General features: G+C 44.8%; 1 protein-coding gene across 1 annotated transcript in view; it reads right to left on the bottom strand.

Moving 5' to 3' along the window:
* Positions 1-12,271, bottom strand: part of CYP27C1 (cytochrome P450 family 27 subfamily C member 1) — a 33,359-nt gene that overhangs the window by 10,786 nt on the left and 10,302 nt on the right. The window contains exons 2-5 of the mRNA XM_066609507.1: positions 11,911-12,101; positions 4,823-5,022; positions 2,185-2,394; positions 701-864 (exon numbers count right to left, since the gene is read on the bottom strand). Coding sequence (XP_066465604.1) covers positions 701-864; positions 2,185-2,394; positions 4,823-5,022; positions 11,911-12,101 — 765 coding nt within the window. The remainder of the gene's footprint in view (positions 1-700; positions 865-2,184; positions 2,395-4,822; positions 5,023-11,910; positions 12,102-12,271) is intronic.

Here is a 12,271-nt window from a genome sequence, read left to right as displayed (position 1 = left end):
TGCTAGTCCTGACAGCCGGAGAGACACCCACCAGACCAGGTAAATCCAGCACAGGGGACCAGGAGGAGGTCAGTGACAGGAGCAGGGGTGGGTGGATCAGCCTAGGAGGGGATGGAATTGGTGCTGCCAGTGCACACCATAACCTAACCCAGTCCTTGAATCTGATCCCCTGACACAGATCAACATGGACTTGTGCTAGGTGTAGAGCTGGTGCAGGTCCAAGTTGACCCATTGTGGCTGCTTTCCCCTTATCTTGAGATCTCCAGTAGCCGAAATTCCCCTGCGGGATGCAGTGTAGCCTGCGCTGCTGCTTTGCCATGTTGGAATTTAGTTAGGTTGCTCCCCTGCAACTGGTATCCAAAGACATACTGCTGTTGAATCTGGAGGTAACACATTGTCATTCTGACTATGTCTTACATAGTCATAATGCAAGCTAATCAGAAAAACACTTATTACAGTATTTTCAACCTGTGGTAAGAAGTGTGGGGGAGAGATGGAAGCATGCAAACCTTAGGCACGTTCCCAGTGTCACCCTGAGTTGAACCACGGGGACTGAACTGCATCTGAAATGATCCATTAATTTATAAATAATATATTTTTAAAAGAACATAAAAATGTAGGGGAGGTTCTACTGATTAAAAAATGACAATAACAGTACTAGCAATGTTACTACTACCAACAATAATAATAGTAAACTTACTGTATCCACCCCTGCCAATAGCATTTCAGTCATATTGGCATAAATTTCTTCCACCGTAAGCTCTTTACTCTTAAGCAAGATTGTAAGAAGTCCACCGTCTACCTCTTTTCCTTGGTCTAAAAGGGACTTTATGTCTTTTAATTTATTGTCAACGTGAATTTGACCTTTGTGAATAAAAGAAAAGAATGTTTTTGTCAAGATTTAATTTCTCATGAGGTTAATTTGATTTCTTATTTGTAATCTGGTGACTACAAACAATCATGGGACCTAAAGTGCAGTATTGAGTTACAGGATAATTCATTCTAATATACTAACTCATTGCAAAGACTAATAGCCTTGGTCAAAAAGTTTATTAGAAGAGCACCCTAACTCTGTTCAAGCAAAATGGTATGCTTAGCAAAGAATGTGGACATCCCTCCGAATCTGCAGAGGATGTGTTCCAGTTCCACCATGGGGAATCTGCAAGGGATGTGTTCTGCCGTGGATACCCAAAACCTCAGAAAGCAGTGAACCTTACAAAAAACAGTTCACAAATTCCACAAATTCCCCCCTCCCATCATGCAAATGACTTATTTGTCTCTGAGCCCTCCTGTCACTAACTCCTGTGCCTTGCATCATTTGCATGGTGTGGGGAATCTGTGAACTGTGAATAAGTAAAATTGTAGATAGAGGGGGAGGGCTTCTGTATAAACTACACCACACAGTAGACTGCATCCAGAGCAGAAAATAAGACATGTGACTATTAAAGCTATGGCAAAGAACTCTCTTATTTTTCAACATATTTATATACTCTTGTTGCTCTGTTATTAACTTTTCAAATCTCAGCCTTTTTTTAGAACTAGAATTTCACATTGTCCTTTTTCCTACAGAGTCACATTAAAGAAATTCTTAGAGCACAATTCTATGCACATCGACTCAGAGATAAGTCCCATTGTGTTCAGTGGGGCTTACTCCCAGGAAAGTGTGTACAGCAAGTCCACACTTAAAGATGTTAATAGGTTCTTGGAAGCTGCAAGTTTAGGCGAAACGAAACTGCAAGTTTAAGTGAAGCAAAACTAATTTTACTGTAGGCGGGCTCAATAACACCCACTTAAGTGGTGGGCTTGCTGAACACTTTCCTATTGCGCCACAAAGCATTGTCACACACAAGAATGCCTTGCAGAAGGCATTCTGGGGCACAACAAAGCCAAGAAAGTTGGTCATCTTCCTTGCGTGACTTAGAAGCAGCTTCCAGTAGCCCTACAATGTTCAGCCACAGAGGATGCAGAAGTCAGAAGACTAAGAACTGCTGAGCAACTTTAAAATGAAACAATGTTGAATGAAACATTTTTAAGTAGGGATTTGCTGTATAGGATTGCAGCCTCAATCAATCATATTTATAATGACTTTACTTGGTTGTCATTCCTTGATGAAAATAAAAGCAAATGCCATCCAAACACTTGAAAACATGCCAAAGAGAAATACATTTTGATTCTGAATCTTACTAAATTTAAAAAGTCCATCCCAGGATCTACAGAATTCTCTCCAAGGTTTAGGAATAATTGGACGAAGCCATTTGGGAATAGCTCCGGCATACATGGTAGTTTTAAAACTGCTGAACATCAACTCCAAAGCCTCAATGTATTCCACAGTGTTCTGGGGAATGTGGTTTTCCAGGCACCCCAAGCGGCACTCAAACAGAACAGATGCCACTCCTGCACAGACAAAAAAAAAACAACTCTCAGAGTATATCCCTTCTTCTCCCAAGACATGTAAAGTACTAAAATCAAAGAAAAAAAACTGCAATTCCCACATTACAGCTGCAATCCTTATTTGGGAGTAATCCCTATTTGATTCACATGCATATGATCAGATTGCGTGGCTGTAAACTTGCACACTGTTGCACACACTTAAACCCAGCCATCTTCAATGGACTATAATATGAAAAGGTAACGAAATGAATTATTTCTGAGAAAAGTTTGACATATCACACACATGCACACACATATCAGATATTACAGCAGCTATTTTCAACCACTGTGCTGCAGCATATTGGTGTGCTTTGAATTGTCTGCAGGTGTGCCATGGGCGTTCGGGGGGGAAAGTAATTTATTAGTGATGTGATCCCCCCCCCACTGTCAGTGTGGTATGCCTTCTCAATTGTCCAAAAACTGATGCTGTGCCTTGACAATTTTAGTGCCTTTTCAGTGTGCCATGAGATTTTTTTTAAAAGGCAGAAAATTGCTGTACTACAGTAATTGATTGAACAGGGATTACGGTGCCTAAAAAGAAATTGTTTCTAATCTTTGACATTTGTAAAACATGCAATAAATGTAGCTATAGCAGCTTCAGCACTGATATCATGTGTATACATTAAGAAAAAAAAATCAAATGTGAGAAATTAATTGCTAAAGGAGCTACCAGTTTGCAACTTGAAAGTTCCCCTTTTATTTTAAATTTGCTACTAAATAAGAAAATGACAGACCCTGCAGCTTCTTCCAGTCTATCCTGTCCCCACTATCTGTCTTGTTGCCTGCTCCTTTCCCCCACCTTCCTTAATGAGCAGAAATCCAGATACACCACACAGAAGATAGAGCAAGGCAAGACCAGGCAGGGAGAAAGAGAACCTTTCTTATTTGCCACTTCAGTAGCTGATTTAAGGGTTAAGGGGGATCTTAGTGTTCCAATGTGGAAACCTAATTGCCGGGCAGCCCAATCCTGAGCTGCCCGCAGCACCCAGGCTCGGCAGCTCCGAGGAGGGCTGCTGCCGAATCCGGCTGCAGGAGGCACCTCAGGAGAAGGGGACATTCGTCCCCTTTCCCCAAGTAAGGTAAGCAGCCCCGCAATGGGGCTACTCTCTTTAGCGCCAACCAAAAGGTCGGCGCTAAAGTAAAGGCACTTGTGTAGGGCACGCAGCCCTGCATGAGCGCCCTGGATCCTGTGGAGTACAGCTCCACAGATCCGCCTCTCTCCCTCCCTCCCCGCCCCCTGGCACATCTCTCTCCCACCCCCGGCGGCCTCCCCCCTCCCTGGAACGCCTCCCCCACACCCCCGTCCATGCCCCCGCCTCCCATTCCGCATTCGAGCTGCGAAACCTGGGCCACTACCCGGTGCACCGGCAGGAGACCGGCGGTGAGACCCGCAAACGTGCCTTAGGGCACGTTTGTGACTGTGGTCTACGGTACTGAGGTGTGCCGCGGATCACAAGATTGGGCTCAAAGATATATTCAAACAAACAGACAATACCTTGCTGTGATAGCTCTATATCGTTGTGGTCAACTTAAAAATATAGATAGCAAACAAAATTTAACAGTACTGAGAGTGTGTAGGATACACATCAGCTGTGGTGGGTTTCCAGTCTGAGCCAAAAAGACATTAGTTTCTCTAAGACAATACAGGAAGTTGCTAGAGAAGGCAGAAGCTCTCCCCTCACCTTTCCCACTCCAGTTTGTATTTAGGACTGCTTTATTTGTTACCCTTTCTGACACACAGAAGCTTCCCAGTGATGGTCCCTAGGGTGAAAAAAAATTCATGCTCCCATTCATACACTGCAAGGTACATGAGTTTCTCAACATAGAAATTAATCTCTGTGTTGAAAAAGTAACATGTGAAGAGGCCTTTAGCTTTGCCAGAAGGAGGTGTACTAAGTCTCCATTTATTTTGCTCTGCCATTATACCATAGGTGGCTACTTGTATGATGATTCTTCCTCGATTTACAGAAATTGAAAGCTTTAAGGCTACTTCATTTTTTCCAATGAAACCTATGTGCCAATGACATTCTCTTGCAAAACTGTGTTATTTTATAGTTTGGGCATTTGGTAAAAATGCCAAAAAGTCTTGTGACACAAAAAGTCTTGTAGTCTGTCCCCTTGAGCACCTGAAGAAGACCACTCCCAAAATTATGTGAACTTAGCAAATTATAATGATTATGATATAGTGTGACACAACCCACCTCCCCCCTTCTCCCTTCATATTGTGTTAGTTATATACCCTTTGCATGTTGATACCCTTTGTGTGAAACACCTGCAGAATCCAATCTTTCCCTGTTGACTTGAGTATTAGAACAGCAATTACAGTTAGTAATTAACAGCAGCACATGATTTGAGCCTCAGTTCCTTTCTGGGCATGGCTGATTAGTCTTACCTTCCATTGAATACTTGAAAAAAAGGCTGTTAATATTTGTCACTGTTTCCCCATCTTCTTCTTGATTTCTCAGAATGTGGATTCTCTTAATTAAATCCGCAATAACTTCATTAATTCCTCCTGAGAAAATGGCAACGTCTTTGGGTTTTACCATTTTTTGCCTTAGTACACGTCTCATTTTTAACCACTGTTCCCCTTCTCTGAAAGAAATAATGGTACAAAATTATCATTCCTGGCAATAAATCTTGAAGAAAAGCAGACATTAGGAGACAAGGAGAAAATATGCTCATACTTGGAAGTAGAATATTTAAGAACATAAGAAGATAAGAGAGCCCCGCTGGACCATGCCAAAGGCCCATCTGCTCCAGCTTCCTGTACCTCACAGTGGCCCACCAAATGCCCCAGGGAGCACATAAGACAACGGGCACAACCTGCGTCCTGGTGCCTTCCCCTGCATCTGGCTGATTGCCTCACAGCTGCAGATTCCCCTGCATCTGATTGCTGATTGCCTCACAGCTTGCCTCTGTGTGACAATTTGTGTGACAATTTTTAGCGGCCAATAAGAAGCAAATGCTACACTTCCCAGTTTACTATAGAATACGTAGTTTGTGTAATAATATTATTGCACATTATGATTGATATTCTATCAGAGTGATCCTATCCTTGATCAATACCACCGGATAGGAATAGAACTGCACCTAAGTTTCCCCGCATTGGTGGAATACACACTAGTGGAAACCAATCTTGCCAGTGGAAAAAAATAATGCAGCCCATTCTGGGCTGCTGTCAGAATTGCCGTAGTCCCACTTTATTTACCTTTTCCCATCTAAACCTATTGTGTCCCTCAGGACCCTGAAAAGGTGTGTCTGTCTTGTAGAGAGCACATGTGTATCGTCCCACAGTGGAACTCAACCATCTATCCCTTGTTTCTCACTCTTGCCTAATCCCACTGAGCCAGTGATCCACCAGTGGGTTGTGACTCAATTGTTGGTGGGTCGTTAAATTGAAACTGACAAGCTGATGGCTAACAAGGAAAATTTATCAAGCGCCATGGAAAGTGAAACCTAGCTACATGTGTGTATTTACTCACGAGTAGGCAACTCTGCCTCAGTCCATTTTGAAGGGCAGGCCAAGAGGAATGCAATGCCACCAGAATGGTCTCAATCTGTTGAACGTCCCAGACTGAGGAAGTACCCCAAAAGACACTTGAGAAGGAAATCCTTTCTCTCCAAGCTGACAAGGAAACTGTACTAAGCTCTATGAAAAGTGAAACTGAGCCACATGTGCACATTTACTCATGGGTAGGCAAACATGCCTTGGCTTCTATCAAAGGCCAAGCAAAGGGAAACACAAGGCCACCAGAATGATCCCGAGCTGATGAATGTGGAGCTCAACAAATGCTCCAGAAGGCGCCCCCCTCCATAGTAAAAACGAAGCTTGAGCAGCCCCTGGTACATAAGAACATCAGAAGAGGCCTGCTGGATCAGGCCAAAGGCCCATCTAGTCCAGCTTTTCTGTATCTCACAGTGGCCCACCAAATGCTTCAGGGAATACATAAGACAACAAGATACAGTGTGCATCTGGTGCCCTCCCCTGCATCTGGCATTCTGAGGAAGCCTACTTCTAAAATTCACGAGCTTGCACATACCTGTTATGACTTGTAACCTATGATGAACTTTTCCTCCAGAAATTTGTCCAATCCTCTCTTAAAGGCATCTGGGCGAGATGCCATCACTAATCACTAATTACATGTTGGGTAAATAAATATTTTCTTTTGTCTGTTGTAACTCTCCCAACACTCAATTTCAGTGGATGTCCCCTGGTTCTAGTGTTACGCGAGAGGGAAAACAGCATCTCTGTATCCACTCTATCCATTACCTGCATAATTTTGTATGTCTTAATCATGTCCCTGCTCAGGCGCCTCTTTTCTAAGCTGAAGAGCCCCAAATTCTGTAGCCTTTCCTCATAAGGGAGGTGCCCCAGCCTAATAATCATTTTGGTTGCTCTCTTCTACACCTTTTCCATTTCCACTATATCCTGTATCCACTATAGATCATTCCATAGATACTTGTCTATAAGGCAAGAAATCTGTGCGGAAAAAATCACGGGTGAATCACCCTCCTCGCCTTATTTGCGTAGTCACCCAGGCAGATGGAGGGTGAGGGGGCCATCTGCACCCGACCCAGGTCAGGTGGGAACTCTGCAGGAGGATGGGCAGTGGCGCCTCCTCCAGGCCTTGTGTGAGGTTACTGGCAGCTGTGCCTCCTGCCCGCCCATCTGCACCTGGCCAGTCCCCCCATTGTGCCGGGAGTCAGAGGAGCCCCAAAGGAGGCAGGGAGATGCGGAGGAAGCCTGCCAGCCCGGTGCTCCCCCACGCCCTCCTGGAACCCGCTGTGTACAGGGGGAGGGAGCAGAGTAGGGGCATCTTGGCTGCCACTGCCAGACCGACAGAGGGCAGGGAACATATGGAGAGCATCCTGCACTGCCCACTCCCTGCCAGGTGCTCCCCAGCGCAGGGTCAGCACGCCTCCCACCCTGCCTGCCATAGCTGCGCACTTGGGAGTGGGCAGCGCAGGATGTTCCCCGTGTGCTGTCTGCCCTCCATTGGTTTGGTGGCGGCAGCAGCACCCAGGTTGCCCCCACGGGCAGCAGGACTGCAGTGTGAGCGTGTGCAGTGGGCTCCGAGAGGGTGCAGGGGAGCACCAGGCTGGCAGGCTGCCCCTGCACCACCTTGTCTCCTCTGGGGCTCCTCCGCCTCCCGGGTGATAGGGGGACCTGCCGGGCACAGGTAGGCAGGAGATGCAGATCCCAGGAACCCCACAGCGGGCCCGGAGGAGGCGCCGCTGCCCATCCTCCTGCACAGCATCTACTTCTAAGTAAATCAGCTTGCAACTATGGCTCAGTCACTTCTTGTTGCTCTCTGCTGTGAATTGAATTGCATGCTTCCAGTTATGTGTTGTATGTTATATGTAGAGTCTCTCTTTTAACACACCAGGCACCTTAAAGGAGGATCTGATTAACGGTTCTGCTAGTATTACTTAGTGCACTTACAGCCCAGTTCTATACTTGTCTACTCAGAAGTAAGTCCCATTAAAGTCAATGGTGTTTACTCCTCATAAAATGTGGATGGGATTGTGCACTTACTCTGATAGTGTTTACAAAAAGGTTGTGAAGAATACAACTTCAGAAGTTAATGAATAAAAATATACGCGTATCTTGTGATCTATGAGATAGATCACAGTTTTCAGTAGAGACTGTTCTTAATACTGTTCTTACTATGCTATGTATGTATATGTGTTTTTAATACTTACTATGTTTTTAATAAATTAGAAACTGTACAGTTCGTAGGTAACAATTACTGGTAGGTTATTGTTCAGGATCAGGCCTCTGGCAAAAATCAGACAAAATTGCAGCTCAATCCTATCCTGCGCTGGAACAGGCAAGCCAGGAGGTTTCTGCTATATCCAGCACGTGATAGGGGCCATAAGTGGCTTAGCCAGAAATAAGGGGAAACTTTTCCTCTTACCCCTGGGTAAGGGATGCTGGCCCCAATGGGTTTCCTCTGGAGGTGGCACAAGTCCAAGGAGAGCAGAGCAGCTTGAAGCTGCTCCATTCTCCCCAGGAACAGGGGTTAAGTGTCAGCTTGAGTTCTGAGTGATGCAGAACCAAAGCTTACATGTTGGTTCAGGGAGCAGGTGCAGAGCAATGATTCAGCAGAATCAACAAGCACCTGGGACAGGCACACCCTGGGTGTGACCAAGCCAAATACTGATTGGCTGAGCTGACTATATGAAGATAGTCAGGAGGAGCCTCAAGTGCAGCAGTAGGGGAGTTGATGGAATAACTGTGAGACTGCTGCCAGTGACTGAAGAGTCTGTCTGTGATATTACTGACTTATGGACTGAACCTTTGACTGTGTATTATTGGAACTGATTTGGACTTGTTATACTGGAACTGACTATTCTCCGTCTGACTCTTGGACTGTTTAATGACTACTCTATATGTGATATCCCTTGACCAATACAACTGCTGAAAGTACTCTGCTGTAGTTGAAGTGTTGTTCTTGCAACCTGCTCATATTGGGACAAGACTGGGAACCTACACCAATCCTCTTATAATTTTATATAAGCCCCCCTTAAACCTTAACATTAAGATCCAGCATAACTGCCAGATCCCAGTCCTGCTTGCCTCTTCCTGCCCACCCACTTGCCCCCAGGGCTGCCTGCCCTCTCCCCGCCAAGGAATGCCTCCCTCCCCCTCCCCACCTTCCCTATGCCTACCTTTCATCCTTGCATCGGCTCATCCGAGCCGATGTAAGGCAATGGGAGGAAGTCAGTACAGACTTCCATCAGTCTCCACAAGCTGGCACTTCTTAGAGCGCCGGCCTGGCTTCCTCCCAAGGAGGCTCAAACGTGCCTTATTTACGACCCTCCCAGGGTTTACGACCCTCCCAGGCCAGCCCAAGGTACTTGGGCCGGCCTCACTCCATGTTAGGATTGCACCCTTAGTCAGACTCAGACACCCCCCTAAACTTATCTTAGGGTCATAGAAAATGATTTTGGCTCAAGACCTGTCCTTGACTTATCTTATGCGTGTGTGTCTGCAGTATATCCACTATACTGTATATGGGGCAGTTAAACTTTTTTTTTTAAGGATGCAATCCTAACACCTTATGTCTGCTTTTCAGCACTGGCATAGCGGTGCCAATGGGACATGTGCTGCATCCTGCAGTTGGTTGTCACTCATGGAGGCCTTCTCAAAGTAAGGGAAAGTTTGTTCCCTTACTTCAGAGCTGCATTGCCCTTATATCAGTGCTGGAAAGCACTGACATAAGGGGTTAGGATTGTGCCCTAAAGGTGCCTTATGCCAGCTCAAGTTGCTTGGGCCAGCATAGGAGGGTCGCAAATGTGCTGTAAAGTATGTTTGCGCCTCTGTATGAGAAGCCGTGTCAGCGCTTGTAGATGCGCCAACGCGTAGAGGCTGCCAGAAGCCTCCGTGGCTGCCTCCTCGTTGCTGCTTGTGTTGGCGCACCTGCGCCGACACAAGCAGCAATGGTAGGCATGGGGGGGTGGAGAGGTGGCAGATGGTGGGTGTTTCTGGGCAGGGAGAGGGTGGGTGATGGGCAGCTCTGGGGGTGGGGAGGGAAGCTGGCAGTTATGCCAGATCCCAACCCCCCTCCCCGGGGGGAACGGAGCGCCTTGCAGTTGCTCCGGTCTCCTCGGACTTGTGCTACCTCTAGAGGTGGTGCAGGTCCAAGGAGACCCATGAGCACAAGCAGCCCTTACCCAGGGGTAAGGGGAAGAACTTTCCCTTGCCCCTGGCTGAGCCGCTACAGCCAACGAACCTGCGTTGGATGCAGCACAAGCATCCTGGCTTGCCTACTCCATCGGAGGTTTGGATTGCGCCCTTAGTCTCATAAAGTTAGGCGGGTCCCGATAGTGTCATTTTAAAAGGTGAGTACTCGTGCTAAACCACTTGGCAACCACTGCGCCAAGCTAATAGGAAGCTTATAGAGTTGCTTGCTATTGCAGCTTCTATGTTCCTTATGCATGTGTGTACAGTGTAATGGGAATGATCTGTGTGAAGACACCATTATAATAATAATAATAACAACTAGGTATTTATATACCACCTTTCTGGTTATCGGATAACTCCTCTGACTTTATTCAAGGCAGTTTACATAGGCAGGCATTTCTAAATCCCTCAAGGGGATTTTTACAATCATAAAGGTTCTCTCTTTCAAGAGCCAATAACATTTCAGAATGGATCTTCCGGGTTTGGTCTCACTCATAGTCTCATTCTCACTCATTCTCATAGTAGAACTTTAATCCATCTCCCAATAAGCTTTTAGGTTCTTTTTGTAGGCTTCCTTGTGCAAGGAAAGGCACTATGGTCTTTTTCTGGCTATGTATATGTGTGTGGCATGTAGAAGAGGTTTGGTGAAATTATGGAGTTGTTTGGACATTGCTGTGACTGCCATCTTTTGTGCTTGGGTAATGTGGAACTTCAGTACCAGAAAGCTGATTTTCAAATATTAAAAAATAATTTAAGTTCAGTGGTGAAATGCTTGCTTTTCCCCTCATTTGTCCCATGCTTTATCAGCAGCCATTTTACATCAGAAGTGACTTCCACTGTTGTAATAGGCTCTGCACAACAGTCTATTGAATTGTGTTGGATTGGATTGTTAATCTCATTGATTTTAACAGATTTTAAGGGTGCAATCCTAACCAACTTTCCAGCATTGACATAGCTGTGCCAATGTAGCGTGCACTGCATCCTGCAGTGGAGAGACAAATCAAGGAGGACTCCTCAAAGTAAGGGCATGTTTGTTACCTTAACTTGGGGCTGCATTGAGGCTAAGTCAGTGCTGGAAAGTTGGTTAGGATTGCACCTTAAGTGTGTAAAACTATAAGGGGATTTCAACCTAACTTGCAGCTCTAATCACAAAGAACCTGTTGATTTAAAAGTATAGATAGAATAGAATTTTAGGAACATCTGAATTATCTGAAATTATAAAACTGAGCTAGTGTAGTGCAGTGACTAAGAGTGAGCTGCAAATCAGGACTGTAATTAAAATTTTGTTTGTGCCATGAAGTCATTAGGTGGCCTTATGCAAGTCACTCTCAGCCTCAGATCCCCATCTGTAATACACTCACTTTACCAGGATGATGTAAGGGCAACATCAAGATAAAACATGTGAAGCACTATGCACACTCAGAAAGTGCCATATAAATGTTAAATATGGTACTGTATTATTCAGATTCTGCTGACCTTTCCTAATGTACAATCCAGCTTTTATTACATAAAGCCCTTAGCTGCTGCAATTTTATCCTGTGAAAGCAGAAGAATGTCTGTGACTCATAAAAGGATTAGCTTTCTTTTGAATAAGCACATTACATCAGTGATTGCTCTGAATGTTCCCCAAGGGCATTTGTCAACAGTCATCCCACAGATACACAGTTATATTGCAAACACATTCTTTAAAAAAATATGTTAACCAAAAACAGTTTTAAATGCATCATTTTTTATATTGGGCACACGCATATGAACATTGCCTGGCAATTAAAGAGAGATATTATTTCACTCACGCAGATATCAGTCCTGTAGCTCTCCCTCGTAGATTCCTATATTCCTGCCAAGAATCCATGTCAGCTCGTTGTGGCATGGTTCCTTCTTCCCGGAGAACCTGGGCCACCATGTCTCGATCTGCAATGGATACAACTAATTTGGGACCAAAATGAGACTTGAAAATTTTTCCATATTCCTGAGCGTGCTTTTGCTATAAACAAAAAGTAAATTACAAATGAATATACTATTCATTCTTTGAAAAACATACTTTTTCCAATAGTATATTCTGTTCTGTTCTCTGCAATGAACATATCGATAGCAGTTAGCAATACTAAGCTACACAGCATACATTTATTTTTTTTTTTAAAAAAGTCAAATTCT

This window comes from Tiliqua scincoides, chromosome 1 (genome assembly GCF_035046505.1).
Source record: "Tiliqua scincoides isolate rTilSci1 chromosome 1, rTilSci1.hap2, whole genome shotgun sequence".
Classification (NCBI taxonomy): domain Eukaryota; kingdom Metazoa; phylum Chordata; class Lepidosauria; order Squamata; family Scincidae; genus Tiliqua; species Tiliqua scincoides.
This window is presented reverse-complemented; position numbering and strand designations above follow the sequence as displayed.